Below are 24,878 nucleotides of genomic sequence, written 5' to 3'. Positions count from 1 at the left end.
AGGTCCCTTCCAACCTAAACCTTTCTGTGATTCAGTGATCTTAAAATGTGCAAAGCAGAATTAGGAGTGTACTTGTTCTGTGTGTAACTGGGGAAGATAAGTTTGCTCCTAGTTCCTGCCACCATTCTCAAATTTGTCCTTTTTTAGTACCAAGGGCACAGTAGTCACAGGTCGTTCCTCTCTCATGACTTCAACAAACTACATAGTTGCATTGGATCACACCTGGTTTATTGTATAGTTTTAAGAACTTGGCTGTCTGGTGTTTTTTGAAGTGCACACCCTGCTAATCTCATCTCACCAGATAATTAAAATCTGTCCTGTAGTGACTTCATTCTGTGATGAAGGCTGCAGTCAAGAACAACCATAAAAATCCCCCTTACATCCACACCTCCCAAAGCTGGAGAGCGCCCACCTCATTTTGCCTCCTCTGGGGACCTGCCAATCTCCCAGCACACTGCAGCTCTGCTCGTGTACTTTGCTGAGAGGAGTACTGCTGCTATCTAAAGGAGAAGCATAGGGTAGTAAGAAGAGCATGGCTTGCACCCTGCAAAAATGATTACTCTAGAAAGCAGAATGGTCTTAGTTTGGGGGAAAGGTAGGTGAAATATGGCAAAGCTGGAAAGCGTATCAGCCTTAAAACAAGACTTACCATGCAATAGCAGCATCAGGCTATCATTCCAGCACAACTCTGCAAAGCACTCCTTAACAATACCGACACACACACACTCTTCCAGCAACTGGAACTACATCAAAATAAAACCTGGGCTCTAAACCACTGTCAAGAAGCCACCCACAGAACAGAACTCCTACCAGTTACACTAGTGCAAGGAGCAGCACTTCACATGGTACCAACTGCTGCTAAAACTCCGAAGTAGCCACAGAGCCTTCTACCCTGTAAGTATTTTTTAAGTTCTAATCACTTGAATTCCACTGAAATATAACTGCATAAAATGGACTGGTCTAATTACATCATAAAAACAAGGCGGAACTACTTGGTTTGCTTTTAATTGAATTTATTTAAATAGGATAAGGCTACTTAAAAGACAACTCTTTACATACAAAATGTACATTACGTTAAAGTTTGCTGTACTCAAGTACAAAAACCTGCACAAGTGTTTAGTAAAAGGGAAATAGCACACAATATTTCAAAACACACATTCTTACCATTTTACAGCATTCAAGAAGTGCCTTTTATGTCACAACAGTAAATGGACAACTGTCAGTAATGAATTAAGCTACATTTTTTGGTTTCAATACTAACCAATTTAAAAAAATGTAAACAAGCCTTCAGATCACTACTGACAGCTTCTTTTAGTCAGTTAACTAAGTGGATTCAGAAGTAGATTTTTTTGTTTTTGTTTTACTAAGTCTGGAATTATTATTGTTGATACCATCCATATCTAAAAATGGGTCAGGCTTCATCCTGAGCCACTGAGATTTAATAAAAAAGTTGCCATCAACTTAACTGGATGCCTGCCTTATAAGGCACTACCAATAAACCAAATGAAACGTCAAGTTTCACAGAAAACCAACATCCACCTTAAATGATCATAAGGGAAGAGAATAAAATATGTATTTTTTAAGAGTGCAACTACATACACTAATGCTCTCAAGGTGGTATTTTGTCTTCCTGACCCTTTCCCTCTCCAACTGTAAGTTGAGAAAGCACTGGCCTGCATTCCACAGGTTTTCCCCATATTTTACTAGCATGATTATAACCAGGAAAACAAGCAAATTTGCTGTATCAGCACATTTTTACACTTACATGTGTATAAAATGTCTGCGTGTATTAGAGAACATGGCACTAATCCATTCACTACTTCCTCTCAAAGATTCGTATCAGACAGCCTAATAACATACTTCCGTCTGTGCATTTCTTATTTCATAAGTCAATAAGAGAAACTTCAATTTGAAGTAATGCTGTTAAATAGTTCATCTCTTATTACCAACTTAACCTGCCCTGTAAATTCTACACTCACGTTCTGTGCAACAAAAAGGAAAAAAAAGTGTGTCAGAATAGCTTATCAGCAGAACCGTCAGTTTTCTCATCTAAATTAGTTATCTTTTTGAAGCAAAGAAGGCTCCTGGGATCACTCTGAATATCAATTAAATTTTTTAACTATTTAACCAGAAGTGGAACAGAACTGAATCTTACTGAAAACAAATCAAGAATACTTATGCATGTGATTTGTAAGGACACACAGGAGATGAACTATAATAATCTTGAAAACTAAAAGTGGAGGGTTTAGTGTAATGTAATATTACCACCTTTTAAAGAGGGAGTAAACTGCTTGGTGTAGAATAGTAGACACTCTTAAGGTGACTGGTGATAACGACTCCGGATTTACAACAGGGAACCCTTAAACTTGTTAAAACTTCACAGCAATCTGAATCCCTGTAAGGTTGAAAAAGAAGAGTACCTAAACAGTTCAAATATGACTTATCTGTTTGAAAACATGGAAGTAACATTTATGTTTTGAGCACCACTAGCTACTTCATGGCCATGTAACATGCTGGATTTTCTTTTTTGCTTCCGTAGGCTTTAGGTCATTCTGCAACAGAAGAAAATATACAAGAATTTTTAGATATATTGCACCAAGCTGATATTAGCAATTAACTTGAAATGTTCAAACCGAGTACTAACTATTGCTGTACTCAGCTACTATGCAGCTTTCTATTGCCATCTTGTGGAGAAAGTTGAATATCACAGAGAAAGAGAAGAAGGAAAAAATGCCAATGAGTTTAACTGCATGCAAATCATGTACATCTTTTGCTTTTCATTAATCCCTAAATGAGTTACACAAAAGTTACGCAGTATACACTAGAGCTTCAAAGCACGCTTTTCAAGTTATTTCAGATCGTCTTCTTAAAATACTTTCTAAAACAGGATTGTATAAGGAAAATAATCAACGGCAATAGAAAATCAATTCAGTGTTGTCAAATAGTAAATGTCAGAAAAAAAAAGGAAAAGTAGGTCTTCCTTTGTAATTATCTATATAAAAACGTAAAATAATTGCTGAAGCCTCAGATAAACTCATCTGTCAATCCCCACTCCTCCCCTCGAAGAAGCCAGAAAACATTAAGCAAGCCTACAGAAAAACAATGGGAGACTTAAGTGGTAAAATTAATACGTTTCTACAACTAAAATAAGGAAAAAATCTGAGAAATTAGGGCTTTAACAGTTCACACAGAGTAAAGTGTGCCTCTTCCAGAACATTTTGAACATGCTAGTTTTGGCATGATCTAGAGATCTCTCTTCTCCTTCAGAGCCAAAGAGGTAGTTAACAGCAATCCTGTGGGTCTCAACCACTGAGAGGTTGTAGAAAATTAATCAGAAGTATAATTCTGTGCAATTCTGCATGAGAACTGCAGTTTTTCTTAGAAGTGAAAACCCAATCACTTTCTTGAAAAGGCAACTGTCATTACAATCATTATACCAAAAATACACCAGGCTTCATAGGCTACAGACATTGGGATGAGTTGCCCAAGGATGTGGTGGAGTCACTGCCCTGGGGGTGTTCAAGGAAAGGTTGGACGTGGTGCTTAGGGACATGGTTTAGTGGGTGACATTGGTGGTAGGGGATGGTTGGACCAGATGGTCTTGGAGGGCTTTTCCAGCCTTAATGATTCTGTAATTTAGCCATCAGCTAAGTGTACTGCTTCATCCTGCTGGTATTACTATTCAAGACCACATTCTATAATTTCAGACACACACACTTGCCTAACTTCAAACTTTTTTGACCCACATTAACCAAGGCATATGACTGAACTTACCTGTACTAAACTGGACAACAAACTGTGGCTAAGATAGAAAGTCAAGTATCACAAGCCATGGCTTCCAAGTGTCAGTGATATAGTGCCACTTAAGTGTTCGTCATTATGTCCATGAAACATTCAAGTAAAACGTAAGAAAGATGTGAGGTGTATACCAAACAAGTTTCACAAGCTCTGTAGGTTCAGATCTAACCAACTGAGAAGTTCTAAATACTAAAATAAGTTAGTTATATTGGTAGTAGGAAACACCTCTCCAGCATAAAATTGATTCAGTGCCACAGCTATATTGCTTGTAAAAGTTGTTAAAGCTGTCTTTCAGACCAGAGATACGTTTAGATGCTTGTGTTTAACAGAATTTATATGGAACCTACCAAATTATGCAGTAAGGATATTACCTGCAATCCTTCATGTAAGAAATAAAGAGAAAAAAAAGAAAGAAGGGAAGGGAAAAGCAAAGAAAGAAAAACAGCAAAGGAAGGAAAAAATGAAAGGAAGAAAAAAGGATGAAGAAAAAAGTTACATGAGGCAAGCCTGAGGAAACATAAATAAGGTGTGGAGTCCTGAGAAAATTTCAGTCAATGTAACAGTGTAACTGCATGCTGCATTTCTAAAGCTCCCCCTGCAGTTCAGCCAAGATCATATACCTCTATTTCCTCTGAAGCCTGGACTTGTTCCACGCATTCCGGTCTTTCAGTGGAAACGTAAAAGAACCCTTGCATTTATTTAATACATTTGTATTATGAAGGAATACAACACAAATGTAAGACTTATCCCTACCCTGAGGCACGTCTTAAAAGAGAAGCTGCCCCATTACTGGGCTCTGCTCCTTGCTCAATGGCAAGCACTTAAGACTATTCACGCTTTCACCAAAATTCAAAACTACTACTGCATCTTTCTTCTCAGCTTGCAGCTCTGTTCAGCACCATTACTTCCACTTTCAAAGGTTCACGCTTCTGAAGTCACATATCCTGCCTTAGTTCTCCTCTTATCTTTGCAGCTTATCAGTCTCTTTCTACCCTATCCATAACATAGATCTCTTCTCTACCTAGAATTCGTTTGCAGCTGAATCTAACTTACAGAAAAGAGGTCGCTATTTAGTGTTATGATTAACAACTCAGTGATCAGCTTTCTACTTGAGAACAGCACCCTTCTGTTCAAGATCTCAGCACATCTTTCTCATCATCTTATAGAAACCCAGGTACCTGAGCAAGATCAGCATGGCTCAAAATGAGCACTCGACCTTTGTCCTCTCACTCCAACTAGAATGGTTTGTTGTTCTCATTCAGACCCACAATCTAGGCATCTCTCCAGATTTTCTCATCCAATTCCTACCTCTAGCTTGCCAATTCCTATGTGAGATTTCAAACAGATGGCCTTCTTCCTTTAAGGACACATACTACAGCTTGCAGCATCTCACTTCAGTTCCTTCAACATCTCCTCCTTCACTTTGACAAATGAAAGCTTGTCTTAATCATTCAAGTGTGATTGTTACAAATGTTATCATTTTTTTTCTTCCCTACTACAAAACAGACCAGGCTGCTCTTGTTCCGTAATACCTGCCCTCTCTCTTGGACCTACAAGTAGGGTTACTTTTGTTTGCTTTGGTTGATTTTGCACCACCAGCACCACCTTACATATTACCTACTTACTCATTTTACAATGACATGCATGTTTTCTACAGAGCTGCCTCTAACACAGAAGCTTCCCACAAACAAGTATAAAATACTTAATTTTTTTCCTCCTGGTCTCTCCCAAACCAGCTACTCCTTTCCTTGTTTCTAAATATTATTACTCCAACATAAAATAATCCTGGGAATTCTTACCAGGGTCTACCTTTGGTTCCTTCAAATTTCAATAACAACAAACATACATGGACATACATACCGGCAAATCAGAGTCTTCTTTTGGAACAGATCTCTTTAACTTCACAACAGTAGTTCCTGCTACTGGAGTCAAAGGGTACGCCTTCAGACTAGCCAATACATTGCTATTAGTCTTTGAAATATTGTTCTGCTTAGCCTCACTATTCCTCCCTTCCAGCTTAGCGTCCTCTGATAAACTGGAGGCTGAAATGTATGTTGAGGCATTTGAAGAAGCTGATAATCTCCTAACAGTATTGGTGGTGCTTCCAGCTGGGGGAGGTTTTAGGCGATCAGTAGCTCCGTTCTCTGTCTTCTTCACTTTTATGCTTGTGCTTGTTGAACTGCCATCAAATACAATTAATGGCCGTTTCCTCAATCCTTCCACCACTGTAGCACTGAAAATACAAATTGTAAAACGATCAGAAACACAAGCCAGATGACTCAAAAATAGCATATCCAAGACATGAGTAGCAAAAATGAATTTAATCTTGCCTAAAGTAAAAATAGATCCCAAAATACTGACCTTATGCTGATAGCTGCTCCTACAAGCAATAGGAATTGCTTCCAAAATAGGAAGGGGGGGTGGGATAGGGGGGTGGAAGAGTATATGGGCACAAAGGAGGTCAACACAGGGGGTTGTGAGGAACCTTCTAGACAGGCACAGTTGTACATCCTAAGATTGTACACTTACACCACTGTAGCTCTTCCTGAATAGCAAAATACATAATAGTCATTAAGTATTTCAGAAGTAGCTGAGAAAGTGTGAGACACCTTACAAGAACAGGATCTAATATTCTGATACTTCTAAACCTCCCTGATTCCATACTTATTCAAAATCGTAGTGTTAAGATAGCCTAAAGAACCAGGAGGTGAGGAATGAAAATCTTTAGCAAAAAACAACACATTCTTGTTTTTGAAATAAGCTGTTGAATAGGAACCCTAAGCAAATTTAATGCCTTTTGAATAGTTTGTGCCTTTGTGTCTAGTCAGAGCTGGCCAATTTAGTAACAACTAATTTATGGAAAAAAAAGAATATCCCCCACACCAAAACAGGAAATGATACATCTCATGTACAATTTCTGTCAAGACCAGGGATTTCTGGAATGAAAGGAGTAGTTTAGGGGCTCACAGAGCAAGAGAAAATTCAGCTCTTCTTCATATTTGCTTCTACATTACTGTCTCTTCACAACAATATACGTCACACAAGCCTCCTCCTTTTTCTATTCATCAGGTTCCCAGAACTGATAGACACAGAGACCTTATTTTCATTTAGTACATCTGTCAAGAGATCAGACAGCTCTTTGGGTTATATCTACAGTAGCTGTGGTTTCGAGAAGAGCTTCTACAAAACATGACTAGCTTCCAAGGAGTGTTCAACCAGACAGTAGATAAGGTTTCACTGAAACAACAGCAGTATTTAACATATCCATTATATTAAGGAGTACAATTTCACTTGAAAAGCCTAAAAAGCTGACACTTGCCTCAAAAATAAAGCATGATACTGTGCTCACTTTGGCTTTGTCTAAGAATTATTTAATATTCTGGACAAAAAAAAAAAAATCTACAGCAGCCTTTCTGGAAAGCTAGTTTACAAAGTATGCGAAAGAGGGGATTTTATACCTTTTTTTAGTCACCTTCCTTAACTTACAAAATGTATTTTTTTCTAGAGTATTTTTGTTTGTTTGTTTTTTAAATTTAAGCTTTAAGACTAGTAATTCAAGAACTAACTATGATTCTACCTGGATTGTTACCTATGCTAAACTGAATTTTAAGAGTTGTAGCACTTATACAGGTGACCACATGCTAAAATACAGATAACACTCCCAGAGAAGCACTTTGGACAAGTTCCAAAATAAAATTGGACACTGCACCATCAAGAATTGTCACATCTAATTTTTAGATACGTGGCACACAAACACAGAACCTGGGGCGTGACACTCATTTTCTTTACATCAAGTAGAGAAAGCTTAAAAGCCTCAGAGCAGGACTCACATTAGCCAGCACTCTTCTGAGGGAGGATACTGAAGCCAGTTAACAGCTGAAAATAAATGTTTTGAGATTGCGGCCCTTCCCACAAGACACTCTGTGAAACCTAATTTTTAATGCACATCCCCTAAAATCCAGGGAAGTGCTCAAACCACACTATAAGCCAGGCCGAATGGTGGACATGTTCTAATCCTGATGTTTATTATGTAGTGCATGGTAAAGAACTCAAGACTTGCTAGAGGAAGCAAAAACTTCTCCACATAAGCAAGCAGGGTTTATGCTTTTTCACATGATTATTCAGATCACTCATGCAGTCAGCTCTGGAACAGCTCCTGACCATGAGGACAACTGGACAAAAAATACTCCTATTCTTGTCTAGCCGAGCCTAGTACTTAATGTAACACCCTAAAAACAGTGAGAAGTGTAGGTTTAAGGTCCTGGCTCCTGATTACCCTAAATATCCACCCTGCTACCAAAACAGGCAGGTGATTACCTCTTCTGCTAATGTTTTTGAAACTGGTCATGAGTGCCACATTATATGCTGAACTCAGTGTTTTCAGTTCATTAGCAGCTCTCAGAGGAGGCTGAAGTGGCCTGTCAAGTGACAAAGAAAAAATTATCAGCTCTACCAAGGCCACAGCTCAGAGCATGCACAGCCACAGAGCTCACAGAGAAGGAGAGTTTGGGAGATTCTTCAAACTCCACAGCACTTCGGAAGCTACACATACATTTTGAGATTCAAACCGTCCTCCTCCTTCCAGCAGTCAAGATGATCTTACAGATGTTTCTACAAAATCAACTGTTAATTAGAATGCTTGAAGTTGGATACAGTGCATTTGTTCTTAGGATTGTCTGCACACTGAAAATTCAGAAATAAGATGTTTCAACTATCGCCTCTGATACTCCATTGTACTGAGGTGTAACACGACACTGCAACTCAGCTGATACACACCAAATCTTTTAGGACATGCCAGCAATCACCAGCAGTAAGACTAAACACAGTACTCAACACTGAGTTTTAAATTTCAATTGAAGTTATTAATGTGTTTTTACCTCTTATCTGCAGCTATTAGAGGTATGCAACTACACACCGAGCTCTGCAGATCGTCTCCAAGCCCCACAGTAATCCGAGCACACTTCGGAAAGCAGTGCCTTGCCACAGTGGAATGCAGCAGACAGCTCCTGTTACTCAAATGATGAATCAGCTTATCTGACTTGGAGTAAGTAATTTACTTTTAGTTCAGTTTATCTCTGACTTGCACATAACTTACAGCCTCATAATAGCCAGGGATTTTGTTTTTAAAAACAGTAATGCCAAGGTCTACTTCCTTCTCTTCAGTGGCATGACACCAATTCTCCTTAGGCTGACAACACAGCTATGAGGAAAAACATACTGTTTTAACATCCAAAAAGATGACCAAACTTCCATGATTCTTCCCATGACCATACTGTAACTGAAGTTTTCCCTGTGCAACTTTTACTTACTGAATGTGCTGAAATTCTAAGAGCAACTGGCAAAGAAAAGCAGACTGGTAGATTAAACTAGACCATTTCCCTAGTAGATTTACTGACCATTTCCCTAGTAAAAATAGGTTTGACCCTTACCGAGTCTTAGTGTACCAAAATAACAGCTCCTGAACTTATTCTACAACTGATGTAAGGATGAAGCCCTACTCCCACCTAAAAGTTAACACGGCTGCCTTCTCTCAAAAACATCCTCCCCACTATCTTTAGTTCTCCGATAAAAAATTATTTTGTGCCTATTTCAGCACACCAGTGTCTGATTATTTGAACACTAACCTCATGCTTTCATCTTCAAGTCACAAACAGACCAATCTACAAACAGACCTTTTAAGCACATGGGAAAAAAAAAAAAAAAAAAAAAAAAAAAAATAAATAACCTAAAAAATAGTTAAAAAAAATCTCTTGCCAGAATTTGTTTCTCTCTTCCTTGTTAGAATCCTCAGTAAGGCTAAAACAGACTTATGAAATTAACAAGCTGTAACAGTGCAAAAAACCTAATGAGAATTTCTGTCCACCTTTCCTTTAGTGTTTACTGATGAAGCTAAATCATACTTGCCACCCATGCATGTCACATGTCAAAGTTAAAGTCTTGGGCAGGGAGGAGGCTTGGGGAAGAAAACATTCTGTTAAATAAACTTCTGAAGAAGGTTTTGCTTTCTTATCAAATCCAAACATAAAGGTTTTAAACACAAGGCACAACACTTTCAGAAAGGAGGCGTTGGTTTTGAACTGGACACACAAAACTGCTGCAGCATACATTCCTGACTCAGCAGACCAACCCTGTTCAGTGAGCAAGCATAGTTCAACATGCTGCTGGTATTTGTCTTAACGCTGTAAACATGATTATTATTATTTAACAATTATAAGGTGAAACCAATAATGATTCTTTTCTTGAAAAAAGTATTTAGAAACATAGCAATAAAAAGCAAGTACTATAAGCTAGATGCCATTAATAAAATGTAGATGACAAAAAAGATCATCCTTTTTTTCCCTATTATTGGAGCATGAGAATCCAACACTTCTGACACAGATGACAAATTGTAACAGCGTTCAAAACTTGTACAAGTTTTAGACATCAGACAGATGAAGACCAAACTAACTGCATTTTCCTAAGTTCTCCAGATCTAACCCGCTGAAAGCCAAATTACCTTTTATTTTCACTTTTCAGTTCATTTTGCTGTCTTTTCTTTTCCATCATTTTCCCCCATCGACTTTTTGGTAAGTCACGTTGAGGCAATGGAATGGCATGTTGAATGTAGAGATCAGTGAGGCCGTCTTTGTCCATCTTTACATCATTCGTGACTAGGATGTTCTTCTGTGGGGAACAGAAAAAAAAAAAAAAGTTGTTATTGGGACAAATTCATAGCACAAAGAATGGCAAAATTTCATTTTTCAAAAGCCATTTTGAAGTAGTGAATTGGGCATAAATGCCAGGGTGTCAGTGGTGAGGGGGCTGCAGGGGTGACCCCTGTTGGAGGCAAGGAAATGCCCTGTGCCAGTGCCAGCCTTTTCTGGCTGATAGCTCTGAAAACAACCCACTGCACACCAAAGCTTCAAGCAAGTGGAGAAGGACATGGCGCCGCTGCTGAAATACCTTTAACAAAGGGCAGAAGCCACTAGGGGCAGAAGACATAAAAGGACACAGAGAAGAAGGCACGTGAGGAGCTCTGTGAAGAGATGCTCTCCTTCCTCAAGCAAGGAACTGAGAGAGACTGACAGCAATCCACACTGGAAACAAGAGAAATTGAAACCAGGAAGGGAGGAGAAGAGGTATTTCCCTATGCATTTAATGGTGTCTTTCTGACATTTCTTACTTCTTATGCATTTTCTTCCTCTGTTCCTTGATTCTTACTCATTTTCTTCTGCTCCATCATGGGTTTCTCCACGGACCACAGTCTCCATGATGCTTTCCCTGCTTCAGCAAGAGCCCTCCACAGGCTGGAGCCTACTCAGAGGCACGTCTGCTTTTCAGAGCCCATCACCGGCCACATCCCCAAAACCATCAATTTTTCATGAGTCCCATTTCTCCATTCTCCTCACATCTGCTCATCTGTCTACTCCTGCATGGCCTCTCTGTGCCTCCTGCCTCTCGCTGCTGCCACTATTTGTAAAGCAGATTTGAGCAGTATTACGTGTTCTTCTGACTGAAGTTTTCGTGTATGATGGGTTGTTTTCATCACCGTCAGACAGCTGAACCTAGCTGTGACCAGCATAGGGCAGCTCCTCACCTTTGCCCACACAGATAAACCCCACAGTCCATTGCTATACAAACCCTGCATTTTTTTCCCCAATAGATATGTAACAAAAAAATACGTTATGCTAGAACTACTGTTGTTAACCAAGGTTTTCACACACTCTTAAAGAGGTTTCCCTAAATCCAACTACAAAGTCAGAGCTCTCTTTTGTACTTCCAAAAACCAGGCAACTAGAACATAAAGCAGTTCAAATTCCCAGACGTGGAGCTCTGCTTCTGCACCAGTTCCCAACGTGTAAGTTGCTAAGAGAGACTTCTGGTCACTGTCAGTTGTAAGAGCACACAAGTTCTCTTTCCAATCATACACAAGGTTGTGAAAACAAGCTTTGGTACCTTTGACCAAATTTATTAAGAGAAAAAAACAGCAATGTCATGCAGACACAGGTCACTGAAAACAGGTAAAGTCTCTGCTGCTACTGGTTTTGACAATGCTTTATCACTTCTGTACTGTTGTGCACATAAACTATGTGAACAAGGGCATAAAGTTGAACAAGCTCACATAAAAGTCTTAGATGATTGTTTCATTCACCTCATTTTGCAGATAAGGCAGCAGCAAGTACTCCCCATCAACTGAAGCTTCAAAATCGGCTATAAACCACTTTCAAACTCAGATTTTCCAGTAACACATAGTCAAACTATTATCATTATCTCTGCTGATTGTGTAGGCTGTGTTGCCTTTAGCTCACTGAGTACACATGCACCAGCCTTAACAGAAAAGGGATCGACTTTCCACGGGTACCCTTACTGTATGTAAATGCTGCCTCGGAGACATGCAAAGTTAGATAAATTATTCTTTGGAAACCACAGGAGCAGGGTTCAGACACAGCCCCTATGAAAACACAGGGGCAGCTCTCATTCTGCATGTCTCCTTTAAGCGAGCATCCACAGCACAGCATCCCTTTATTTATTATTATTTTTAACTATTTCTTCCCTGACTGCTTCTTGTACACCCGCGCAGGGCTGCACAAAGACCGGCAAGCAGAGAGAGGCTGGGAGAAAACCTCCCGTACGTTTGACAACCCAAGAGCCGAGCGGAGCGGCCGAGGGGGCCGGGCCCCCGCGGAGGCCGGGGCGCGGCAACCGTTGGGGCCCCGAGGCCGGCCTCCCCCCCCGGGCCCGGGCAGGGCCGTGCCCCCCTGCGGGGCCGCCCCGGTGCCGGCCGAGGCGCGGTCGCACCTGCTCGAGGGTGAGCAGCAGGAACTCCTCCGAGAGCAGCTCCGGGTGCAGCAGCAGCTCCGAGTCCGAGCGCCCCTGCGGCCGCTCTGCGGCGACACCGCCCGCCCGGCCCCTCCGCTGCGCCGCCATCTTGTGCCGCCGGCACCGCTTCCGGCCGCTGAGGGGCCGCCGGGCGAGGGGGCGGGGCCTGGCGGCGGAAGTGACGTCAGAGCGGGGCGCCTGGGCAGGAGGGAGGCGTAAAGGAGGGGAAGGGTCGCTGCGGTGTGGTCCCGGTCAGCAAGGCGAGAAAACCCGATTTATTTTGATTTTTCTCGGTATACAGAAGGAGAGAGTGAAGTAACTGCCTGCTGCTTTGAGTTAGCAAGCTGCTTATCCGTTTAGAAGCAGAGCGGGGAATTGCAAGTAACGGTGTAAGTTAACCGTGCTGCCCTTGTGATGTTAAAACGTGACTTCAAGTATTTAACGCGTTTTACAGAACTAGGAGGCAGCGTTACGTGACGCAGACACCTGCACGTGGAACAAGCCGTACATGTAACTACTTAGCATATACATGCTATAAACACATAGAGCTCTTAAGATAGATCTATTATTATGAATTCGAATTTGGAATATTACAAATAATTTGATTGCACAAGCAAGCAATGTAATGTTTATTTATGTTCATAGAACCACATAGCATTTGGGGTTGGAAGGGACCTTAAAGCCCACCCACTTCCACCCCCCTGCCATGGGCAGGGACACCTCCCACAGCCCAGGCTGCCCAAGGCCCCGTGCAGCCTGGCCCTGAACACCCCCAGGGATGGGGCAGCCACAGCCTCTCTGGGCAGCCTGTTCCAGGGCCTCACCGCCCCCATCACCCCCCACAGCGCCCCCCGCTCTGTTTTCCGCCGGCTCACGCCGCCCATTTCCCCGTGCGCGCCCCTTCCCCGGCTCCCACACCCCACACACCCCGCTGCCGGTCTTTATTCGCTCAACCCTCGTACGGAAGCCCAGCACCCGCGCACAACGAGCGCACCGGCCCCTGACCGAGACCCTCCCGCCCCGTCAGCGCCCAACGGCCGCCCCGCCCCGCCCAACGGCCGCCCTCCCGCCCCCTCACGTGACGCAGCCCTCCCCGCTGGGCGGGGCTCTCCCGCCCCACGTGACGGGAAGGCGCCGGGGCCGGGCGGGGCGGGGCGCGGTACCGGAAGCCTCGCGCCCGCCCCTCCCCTCCCCGCGGCCGGCGGCGGCGGAGCCCCAGCGAGGCCCGGCCCGGCCCGGCCGCGGATCCCGGAGCGGCGGCGCCCGGCGCTCGCAGGTGAGGGGGAGGCAGGCCTTGGGGGGAGTCGCCTGGGGCCCGGTGTAGCTGCGTGTGTGGGAATAACGCCCGGTGGACCGGGGGGCTGCGCCAACAGCGGCCGGCCCGGCTGGCCCCGGGGGTCCTGGGAGAGTTTTTCTCGCCGTGTGGTAACCGGGGGGGTTGGTTTACTGGGTGCCGGGCTGGGTGGTGCCGTCAGACCGCCGGTGTGTTCGGGCTTCGTATCTGGGGAGTTGGGTTTATCCCTCGTTACCTTAAATATATCAAAACAGGTACTAAATAATTCTCTATATTCTTCATTTGATCTTATTCTGTAAGCTTTTGAAGGCTTCTTGGCCAAGAGCAGGGCTGTGTGGTTCTCCTGGCGGCAGGCGTTAGGAGAGGATGTGCCTGCCCTGACCCACACAGACTTGGACTCTCAGGTAGGAAAGGCACGCGTCCTCTCCAGGAGATAGCCCGGCGCTTCATGCTGCACACACCCTACTAAAACATAGCAACAACCAACAGTTATTTTGGCAGTCAACCTTCAGGCTGCTCTCTTTAACTCAGTATCTTATGTTTTGGAGGATAGCGTGGCTGTGCTGCTCAGAGAGCTTCATTATCATCTTACCTTAGGGTATTTCTCTAGTGTTTTCCTGTTTTCTTAGTTGAAGGTCAGGAGACAAGCTTAAACCCTAGGTGAGGCTGCAGTTTGAAATGGTCAGGGAAACCAAATCCAAAATCTTCTGGAAATTCTTGGCTTATAAGGCTGCTCTTCTCTCATTGTAACTTACTTCTTTTCTGGCCATATTCTTAGTTTGGTCTAATTTCAGTTACGGGTATCTCATGAATTGTAGCTTACCTTTTTTTTTAATTAATCTTTGGAAATTTTTGCCTTGGCTTTCAATATTAGCTTGTAAAAGCAAAACTTTGTTTTTAGGTAGGTGTAGTAATTTGAAACAGAGCTCATTTTTGCTATTTGCATTTAATTTCAGAGTGATTACAAGGGCATTTTGGTCCACAGAAGCCTCATTTGACATCTTATATCTCCACAGTATATGTGGAGTAGGAGTAATTGTGTGTGTTGTTTCTCAAAGCCAACACTGAATGTCTTGAATGGATAAGTGGTTGTTACAGAGCAGTCATGGCATAGTGAAGGGTGACTAATTTAGGTCAGCAGTTCTTCATCTGTTCTTCCAAGCACTCAGCACGGGTGTCTGCTGGTTCCATATAGAAGTAAGACAAGTCTGGAGTACAGCAAAATTACAGCGACTGATTTCAAAACACTGTTAATCGCTTCGTGAATTAGATCTGTCCCTTGGCAGTGCTTGATTGTAAAAGGGAAGGAATAGTTTGCAGAATGTGAATATTGTAAGTGCTGCTTAGCACTTAAAAACAATCTTTTTTGTTCACTACTATCACAATGGTTGTGATACAACAAAAACTCTTCTAATTTCAGTGCTACTGCTTCTTGAGCTTAATGAGCACTGTATGTATGGGTCATACTTCCAAATCAGCTGTGTGACCATGCCTAATACTTGCCAGTGCTTATAGGCGTGCTACTCACACGTCTCTAAAACTGATGCTCTGATGATAGTACCAGAAAAATAAAAATAAAAACAGTTATGGTGATTCGTGAATTATTTTTAAGTGGCTTGAAAGTTAATTACGCTTCTTATTGATGTAAGGAATGTACTTCTTATTAAAATAAGGAATTTTAAATGTGTTAGATGGAATCTGCCTATGATATTTCACTAGAAGAGGTACTAATAGGAGTAAATTTTGTCAAATAAAATGTAAAGCAACATGAGAAGTTAACTTGTAGCACTCAAAGCCTTGTAGCTACTCTAGAAGTCTGAGAGCCAAATTTTGTATCTTTTCATGTAGAGAAGATGTTTGTAAGCCTCTAAGTAGTACTAGGAAGAAATGCATGCAGTGCCAAAGTATTGGAGAGCCAACAATGGGCTTCTTCCTTGTGGAAGAAGCATTGCTTTCAAAATAGCTGGGTGCTACTGTGAATCTACTTCAGAATAGACTTGAAGCGAAAAGTCAGTTTGAGTCACTTCTGTGGTTATTAATGTGCTTGTTCTGGTTTGTGTAATCTGGTTGGAAACAAGAATATAGCCCATTAAAAGAAAAAGCATCTGTTTTTGTACTGGTTAATGTTAAATGGCTACCTCTAATACTCGATGGTGTGCATGGAGGTAAATAACTTTTTTCTTCTTTACTCAGATCACCCAGAAGACACAATGAGTGTTAAAGCTTTCAAGCTCGTTTCTGCTGTTGAGCGGGAGGTGTTAATGGGAGACAAAAATCACATCAACATTGAATGCATCGAGTGTTGTGGAAAGAACCTCTACATTGGAACCAACGACTGCTTTATCTATCACTTCCTGCTGGATGAAAAACTATCGACAGCTGGAAAAATAACTTTTGCTGCCACCAAGCAACTGCATAAATACCTGGGCTTCAAGAAGCCGGTAAATGAGTTGAAAGCGGCATCTGCACTCACCAGGCTTCTTGTGCTCTGTGACAACACGATAACACTAGTTAATATGATGAACTTGGAACCTGTCCCCACTGGTGCTAGAATCAAAGGAGCTGTGACGTTCACCTTAAATGAAAACCCTGTGAGTGGGGACCCTTTCTGCGTCGAAGTCTGCATTATCTCCGTCAAGCGACGGACCATTCAGATGTTCATGGTGTTTGAAGACAGAGTCCAGATCGTGAAGGAGGTGTTCACTCCAGAGCAACCCTGTGCCGTGGCTGTAGATGGCTATTACTTGTGTCTTGCACTTACTACACAGTATATCATTTTGAATTATAATACTGGCGTCTCCCAGGATCTATTTCCTTTCAGCAGTGATGAGAAACGGCCGATTGTGAAGAGGATTGGCAGGCAAGAGTTTCTGTTGGCTGGTCCTGGAGGGCTAGGTGAGACTAAGGTTATTTTTCTCTTTTTTCTGGACTTCAGAAGGGAAGCTTAAGTAACTGATAGTACTGTACAGAACCACAATATTTTTCTTCACAGATCTGTGCTGGAATGTTGTGATACAAAGGTAGATGATATGTTATTAATACTAAATGTTACTGCTTTCCTGCCTTCGTAATGCACACAAATCAGGTTATTTGTATTTTAATCATGCCTGTAGAAAGCTTTATGCCTGTATAGACAGATAACAAGGTAAGTAGTATCCTGCACACCAGAGTGAATAAAACTTGGTACCAAGTGAAATTTCAAAGGCTGATAGCCTGTCTGCAGTGACTAGCTGGACTGATTTTGAAGAGCTCTATGTTGCTATGAATTATTTTTTTTCATTAGTGTAGGCAAGCTATTTTTTCCTCAGTTGCTATTCAGAGTTGGTACAAACTGCCTTTTAGAGGCTGTAACAGACTCACAGATAGGTATGTTTTATGCAGCACTAATAAGAAAAGTTATGGAACTAAGCTGCATCCCAACTCCTGAAGAAGTAAGCTCTGTCTTAACTGTAGATCTTGTGACCATAGACAGTGTTGATACTCTCATCTGCTTATTTTTTTAGTAGTTTTCAGCTCTGCGTTATAGAAAATGATTAAGTATTGCAAAAATGAAGTTAGATCATGAGAGGTAATACTCTCATCTAATGGATGGTTGTAAGGACTAATGCTGCTGCCATCTGTCTAAATCAACAATATGCTCTAAGTTCAGTAATCCTGAGCTTTTTTGGGAAAGCTGCGATATCCCAGAGCTGACCAAATGCAGAATGCTTTCATGCCGTTTGCTGTATTATTCTACATTTAAGAGGTGCAGTTTATTTGTCTTTCCTAATACAGTAGGAATAACATGATGCAAAGAGATCTGAAATATGTAGGTCCATAATTCAGGGATCTGCATGTCTTTTTAATAGATTCCAAAAGAAATCAAGAATGTGATCCGGTGCTTATACTGAATTTCCACCTTGTGGCCAGATATACATCAACTCACTGTTTTTTCTTGAGAGAAGTAGGAGTGCATTAGAATAATAGCTTATGCAAATTAAAGATGTTCCAAGATGAACTTGTTTTTTCAGACTTAAGACTTTTCTAAATCATCTTGGTTACATGCTTTATATTAGAACTGTTTGTTGTTTTGAATGTGGATGTAAATTTGTGTGTGTTAACCAGTTTAGTAGTGCTGTGAAAGTTAAAATTTATGAATGGATTGCCTGAAGGTATTCCTTTTTGGTGTGCTCCTGGGAGACCCTATTCTTACTTTAATCTACATTTTTTTAGGAGTGAAATCAGATTCTAATCAACTGCTTTGTTTTCATTTTTTAGAAGATAAGTTCTCAAAAAATAGAAAGCAGAGTTGTATTTAGTTACTTTTGTTTTTAATCTGTTGCCCTGGAAGAGAGCTACACAGTAAAGACCTTTGTTTATAAAATCTAATATGCCTGTGTAAGTAGATTGTCTGAAGGTTAAAATATCAGCTACCTGATACCTCAAGCAAATACACTTCTGTAGTTCTAGATGTGCTCTAAACTTCCTCTTTTCCTGTAATGCAGGCAAAGCCTTACTTGTGCTATCTTAGACACCTTGCTAAGACTGCTTGCTACTGATTGTATAGTACTTCCTTGCCAAACTTGGCTTGTGATATTTTTTAATCATCTGCTTTCCATTCTACCCTCACTGTAGTTTTTAGTATCACCCCCCTTGCTTTTTCTTCAGTAAAATTCTTGGTGTCTTTAGCAATAGTCTCTTTGCAGTTGAAAAGGTAGGTGAGCACCTTTATAAAACATCATTGGCATCTTGGCATTTGTGGCAGGCTCTTGCTGTTAAGTGGATGGACTTGAAAAGGCTTGATGTAAGTCTTAACTTCTAATTTCGGTTTGCTTTTTTACATCATAAAAATTAATACACATTAATTTGGCATTTGGTAGAGCACTTATATTAAATTCAACCTCTAGTTACTGAGGTGGAAATATTCTACATTAGTATATTTGTCTTCATAGTGTTTGAAGTGACTTTCATCTACTAGATTAATTTCCTTTTGAGTTAAGATTAGAATTAAGAATGCTAGCAAGCAACTGCTTGAAATGGTAATCATAAGTAAAGCATCTTTGAGTTTCTTGGACATCTAGCATATTTCCTTTGAAACAAAGGTAAAGAAATCAGAACTGTTCATAGTTGATCCATAGATTTAGCCATTCAGTACTTTGATTCTACTTCTGTATAGTTCATTCTTTCAAAGGGAGTGGGAACTTAATTTGTGGTGCGTCTTCCTTCAGACCAGTAATTAGTTCAGAACTGAAAATCAGAATCGAATTCTGATCTGATTGAATTCTGAGCTGTATGAAACTATGCTTACCAAAACTTAGTTTTTCATTTCATTATGGTTTTGTTCAATGTTTCTGATCAGATTTCTTGTAGCTTCATTTATTTGATAAGCTTTAGCAGTTATTGTATATTGGCACAGGGTGCACATTCCTAGCACCAGCTGGAGCAACTACACCTGGAACATCAGAGGTCTTGATTCTCTGAGCTCCCAAGGGGAGGGTGCATCTCCTGAGGTCTGAGGCTGCAGAGAGCTGAGGGGCAGCTAGAAATATGGTCCTTGCACGCAGGAGATGCGTGCTTGGTTGGGAAATTGCATTGCCAAGTAGAGAAGGTGTAGGATATGATCCACAGACTTTACAGCATCAGAGATGATAAAAAGGAAAGTGAATCCTTTTTCCAGGACCCTGCAGACTGTACCAGGAATCCTTGTCTCCTGGGTCCAGTGGGAAAATCTGGGGCAACAAAGATCCCAGTAGAGAAGGATCAAGTTATGGAACAGTTAAATAAAATGGGCAGACAAATCCACAGGACCTGATGGGATGCACCCATGAGTGCTTGAAGGGTGGTGGTCGGTGTCATGAGGAGAGTGCTAAGGGAAATAACACGGGTGGTGGCGCAGCCTGCACCCACAGCAAGTTTGCATGTGATAAAAAAGCAGGAGGAGTGGCTAATACAAAGATGATGAGGTGATTGCAGCATCTTGTATGAGGAGAGGCTGCGAAGCCTTTGGACTGTTCAGTCTGAAGAGGAGAAGGCTTGGAGAGATCTTACGGGCGTTTATGCAGGGGATGTTAAAGTCACCAATCAGCCTCTGCTCAGAGGGGTAACGGGTACAAATTAAAATACAGGAAATTCCATGGAAACATGAGAAAATCATCCTCATTTTGACTATGGTCAAGCTGGAACTAGGCCAGGATGTGGAGTCTGTTCTCCAAGGTACTTAAATCTGTCTGGATGAGGTCTTGAGCAACTTAGTTGAACTTGCTTTAACTGGGAGATTAAACTGGGCAATCTCCAGAGATCCCTTCCAAGTTCAACTATTTAATGACTCTAACAGGCAAAAATGCCAATTTTAAATACTTAATTTTAGTTTATTCCTTTTGCTTTTGCAGCATAAACTCAGCGGTGTGTGGTTTGAGCAGTTGTGTAGTGCCTGAGCAGCCTACAAACGGACGACTGAGCCTGGTAACTTACAGCAGGCACGTGTGGTAGGCAGAATGATTGATAAAAGGTTATGGGGGGGGGTCTTATCACAGTTGATGATACTGCATAAAGCAAGGGGGTGAATGGTAACAGGCATGTCCCCTTTCTGTTTGCAACCACTAGTAGTATTCCTCATACTGTCAACTTTGATAACCAAAAGTTCTCATATTAGATGTTTAAACAAGTTAAGAATAATGCTGCTTTCCATATTTCACTTTTTCTGGATATTTTCACTAATAAACTTTTTCTTTGAAGAACAAAACTTACAGAGTCTATTGTACAAAGCCCTGAGTAACCCGATCGAATTTGATCCTGCTTGGAGTGTGAAGAGTTGGACTGGATGTCCTCCAGAAGAACTTGCATTTTTCTTTGGTTCTGTGATTCTACAAATTTCTAGATCTCTTAGTTCTAAAAACAGCGTAGCTGTGTTTTGAGTAATTCTTGTAACCTTTGGATAGCTTGTGCATTTTAATAATAAATTGATCGGTGACTTCATCTTTCATCAATTATATTCCTGTACTTATCCAGAAACCCCAGCCTTTTTATAGTTATTGTGTTTATTGTTATCCTTAGGTGAGCGTTGGAGTAACTGGAAGGCATTAAAAATGGATAGTACAGTCAGCCTTGTGTAATACTTCACTTCTGATCCACAAGGCTATTAAGATCTCCAGAGCAAATTTGGATTGCATGTTATGGTATTTTCTGCAAGGTGCTCTGATAAAAAAAGCTGAATCATTATAGTGTAAAAGTAAATAACATGATTTGCTAATAGGTGTGAAATGGTGTCTTTGTCTAGCACCCCTACTCAAAGGAAGGGTCTGGTCATTTCAAAGCTGTTCTGAAGGATCCGGAATCTTAATTTTATACCAGAGTTCTGTAACCATCTACAACCACGTCTTTTTTTTCTTTCCCCTTCAATATGGCCCTCCTACCCAGTTACCCTTACCTCATTATCCGCTGTTTGGAAGAGCTTTTGTAAATTGAATAACGTAATCTTTTAATCTCTGTTCTTTAGAGCTCAGACTTATTCTACCAGCTGTCAAGTGGCTCATCCCTGTTGTAGAACAACTTCCATAGTCACATATTTTAGTGTAAAAAGTACTGATTTTAGGTGGTATTCGTTCATGTTTAAAACTGAAATTTACATTGTGCTTCAGGATGGCTCACTGTCAAAATTACTGAACAATGTAAATTCAGACTGGGATTTTTCTTCAGTTAATGCTAAAAGTCTCAGGAAATAGAATCGGGGAATACCAAGTTCAAGAAATATAAAAGCATATTGTTCAAAAGCAAGTCAAACTTACTAGAAGAGAATAGACAGGGAGTGGCAGAGACAAATACAAATTAACTGAAGATATTGAATTTAATCTTGTTACATTGAAGGCATTGTTGGAACTTGTGGGGAGCTGGGGGTCAGCCTCTTCTCACAGGTAAGCAGTGATAGGACTAGAGGGAATGGCCTCAAGTTGTGCCAGGGGAGGTTCAGTTTGGAAATGAGGAGACATTTCTTCTCAGCAAGAGCAGTCAGGCATTGGGACGGGTTGCCCAGGGAGGTGGTAGAGTCACTATCCCTGGGGGTGTTCAAGGAGAGGTTGGATGTGGTGCTTGGACATGTTTGTGGTTGGATGTGGTGCTTGGGGACATGGGTGACACTGGTGATAGGGGGATGGTTGGACCAGGTGATCTTGGAGGGCTTTTCCAACCTTAATGATTCTGTGATTCTATGATATTTAAGTCTAATCTATGCGTGGCTTTTGTGATGCATAACCACTGATATATTTTTTTTTTCAAATGATTGATTACACCTTACAGGAAGTGACTCTTTCCAAGAAACTCAACTCTCATCCTATGAAAATTTTGCAATTGCAAAAGTGATGAAGTAAATAATTGTCTATATGCTAAAATCAGACTTCTTCAGACATATGACATGGCAAAAAATAAATATTCCTATACTGCAGGATAGGTCAGGCAGTGCAGGCCTGCAGCTCTTAAGACAATATTGTTGGTATTGTTTGAATATTAGATCTCACTAAATATCTCACTAAATATTTGTGGTTTTGAATGATTTTGAACATGGCGTAATTCTTTAATCTGATGCTTTTTTAAATAGCTTGAATAGTTCTTGTTAGGCCTTTCCGGTATTCCTCTCTTTTCATTCCTCATGGTGTTCATTTCTGTGGGTGAAGGATAAAGAAAAATGTTGAACTGAACAAACCAACAGGTTTTTAAGATCCAGGGAGGTATGATGCACTGTCATGATGTTACCTGATACTGCATCTATTCTTTTGGGCCTCTTATTTCTATACCCTGGTATTCATACTGGGAAGGGGGGAATAGTCTTTGATTAGTGCAACCCTCAAGCTTTTTTTTCCTTTTTTGTAGGCATGTTTGCAACTGTCGATGGCATTTCACAGCGAGCCCCCGTGCACTGGTCCGAGAACGTGATTGGAGCAGCTTTGTGCTTTCCCTACGTTGTTGCTCTAGATGAGGAGTTCATTACAGTGCACAGCATGCTTGACCAGCAGCAAAAGCAAACCTTACCTTTTAAAGAAGGCCACATTCTACAGGACTTTGAAGGTATTCAAAAGGATGCTTTTTTGTATGGGTAATTCTGGAACAGTCACAAGTGTGGGCACAGTCACTTCCATTTGTTCTTTTAAACAAGCATGTTTAAACAAGATATTTAGCAAGTGTGTTAACCATTGTAACTTTCCCCTTGCAAATACTTTTGTGGTTAGGTTCCTGCAGTCTATGGTAGGAAAAATTGTCATCCAAAATTGAACACTTCTAGCAAAATGTATGCTTGTTGAATGTGCTCCAGTTGTCAAGTCCATTGTCAGATAGGAGTGTGTGGGCCTAGAGCTTTTTCTTTATAATTTGTTTTCTTTACTGTATTACAGTACTAGCTTTATGTTGTGTGAAGGAACAGTATTAGCTTGGCATTATGAGTCCATAATTATGAGCTACAAATATCTGTCTGCTGCTTTTCCTGGCAGTTTTAACATGACAAAATTGTTCTTTTAGGGTACTATCTAAAATATCTGTTAAAGGTTCAGAAGTAGGTATTCTATAAAGAATTTGTAAACAGAAATACGAAAATTATGATGTATTTTTCAATTAATGACTCTTTAAGTGTGGAATACATTGCATCGCTCATTTTTTTTTCCTTTTTCTAGGAGAGTTACAAACTCTAGTACTGTGAACTCTTTGTTACTAGTTACCTTTGATGTACAGCTTACAATTTCCTAATGTAAGCCTGAGGAAATAAACTGGTAGCTACAAGCCTCTGTCTTGAATCTGGGCAATAGTTCTACAGTGGTGACCTGTACAACTTTGGCTATCATCTCTTATGATGAGCTGTTTCATTTACTTAGAGTGGAAAAAAATCTCCTGTAAATTATCATTATCTTCATATGAGGGGCAGTTTACAGGTAAACTGTACTACCTGGTGAATGTAGTAACAAGAAATACAAGTTTTAAAACTTTAACCCTGTTTAGGTTCTTGTATCTTAAATAGTAAATATTAAAGCTTATTTCTAAAAATCTTTTTTCCTGCAGAGAATGTAAACTGAATATGTCTGTTTGCTCTGTCCAGGAAAGGTGATTGTTGCTACCAGTAAGTGTGTGTATATCTTGGTGCCGCTGCCTTTGGAGAAACAGATTCAGGATCTTCTAGCTAGTCACAGAGTGGAAGAAGCCCTTGTCCTAGCAAAAGGAGCTCGAAGAAATATTCCAAAAGAGAAATTTCAGGTCTGTCCTTTAATTTTCATGAAAACGTGGAGGCTATGTATACTGATGTTCAAACGACTTTAGAAGGTGGATTTATATTGAGGGATTTGTACTGAAAAGGAGTCTAACTAAATACCTCTTATGGTTTCAGCCTGAGGAAATAGATGTGCTACTGAACTTGTTTGTAATGGCTATGACATTTCCAAGGTTGAATGCTGCTCTTCTGTTTTTGGTATTTTTTCCTCTTGTGTATAACTAAACAAAACCAAAAAACTAGCAATAGAAAAAACACTGCAGTGCTTGTTCTAGGTTCAATGGTTAGTTGCTATTTCTGTTTTTTGTTGTTGTTTTTTTTTTTGTTTGTTTGTTTGTTTTTAAAAAAAAAAGTGTACTTCAAGTCAGAATTTTTAAGTTTGACTTTTTATTGGGAGTTCTCACTATATCTTAAACTCCACAGTATTACAACTTAAAAGTTAAGTGATGGGAAATCTAAGCCAACTACATCCTACGTGTACTGATGTGTAACTGAATAGTTAAGATTTACGTGCAGCAAAAGAGTATCTTATCGTAGAATGGTTTGGGTTGGAAGGGACCTTAAAGATATCTAGTTCCAATGCCCTCTCGCTCCCCACATGGACAAGGATGCCACCCACTAGACCAGGGTGCTTAGGGCCCCTTCCAACCTGGCCTTGAACACCTCCAGGGATGGAGCATTCACAGCTTCTCTGGGCAACCTGTGCCAGTGCCTCACCACCCTCTGAGTGAAGAACTTCATCCTAACCTCTAATTTAAATCTCCC

General features: G+C 40.9%; 2 protein-coding genes across 3 annotated transcripts in view; one reads left to right on the top strand and one right to left on the bottom strand.

Moving 5' to 3' along the window:
- Positions 1-148: 148 nt before the first annotated feature.
- C1H2orf49 (chromosome 1 C2orf49 homolog) lies at positions 149-12,745 on the bottom strand. Its single transcript, XM_035316812.1, has 4 exons — positions 12,577-12,745; positions 10,295-10,461; positions 5,659-6,031; positions 149-2,552 (listed from the first exon to the last, which is right to left on the bottom strand). Exons 1-4 carry the CDS (start codon positions 12,703-12,705, stop codon positions 2,496-2,498), a joined length of 726 nt encoding a protein of 241 aa, XP_035172703.1. The 5' UTR covers positions 12,706-12,745; the 3' UTR covers positions 149-2,495.
- Positions 12,746-13,812: 1,067 nt separating this feature from the next.
- Positions 13,813-24,878, top strand: part of TGFBRAP1 (transforming growth factor beta receptor associated protein 1) — a 33,168-nt gene continuing 22,102 nt past the window's right edge. The window contains exons 1-4 of one of the 2 annotated variants that reach the window (XM_035316779.1): positions 13,813-13,873; positions 16,085-16,786; positions 22,733-22,927; positions 23,946-24,100. In XM_035316779.1, the coding sequence (XP_035172670.1) occupies positions 16,102-16,786; positions 22,733-22,927; positions 23,946-24,100 (1,035 nt within the window). In that variant the 5' untranslated portion in view covers positions 13,813-13,873; positions 16,085-16,101. Of the gene's footprint in view, positions 13,874-14,670; positions 14,692-16,084; positions 16,787-22,732; positions 22,928-23,945; positions 24,101-24,878 lie in introns of those variants that run through there. The other variant, XM_035316781.1, reaches the window with a different exon arrangement.

This window comes from Oxyura jamaicensis, chromosome 1 (assembly GCF_011077185.1).
Source record: "Oxyura jamaicensis isolate SHBP4307 breed ruddy duck chromosome 1, BPBGC_Ojam_1.0, whole genome shotgun sequence".
In the NCBI taxonomy this organism is placed as follows: Eukaryota; Metazoa; Chordata; class Aves; order Anseriformes; family Anatidae; genus Oxyura; species Oxyura jamaicensis.
The sequence above is the reverse complement of the archived record's forward strand: the minus strand, read 5'-3'. Positions and strand labels throughout refer to the sequence as shown.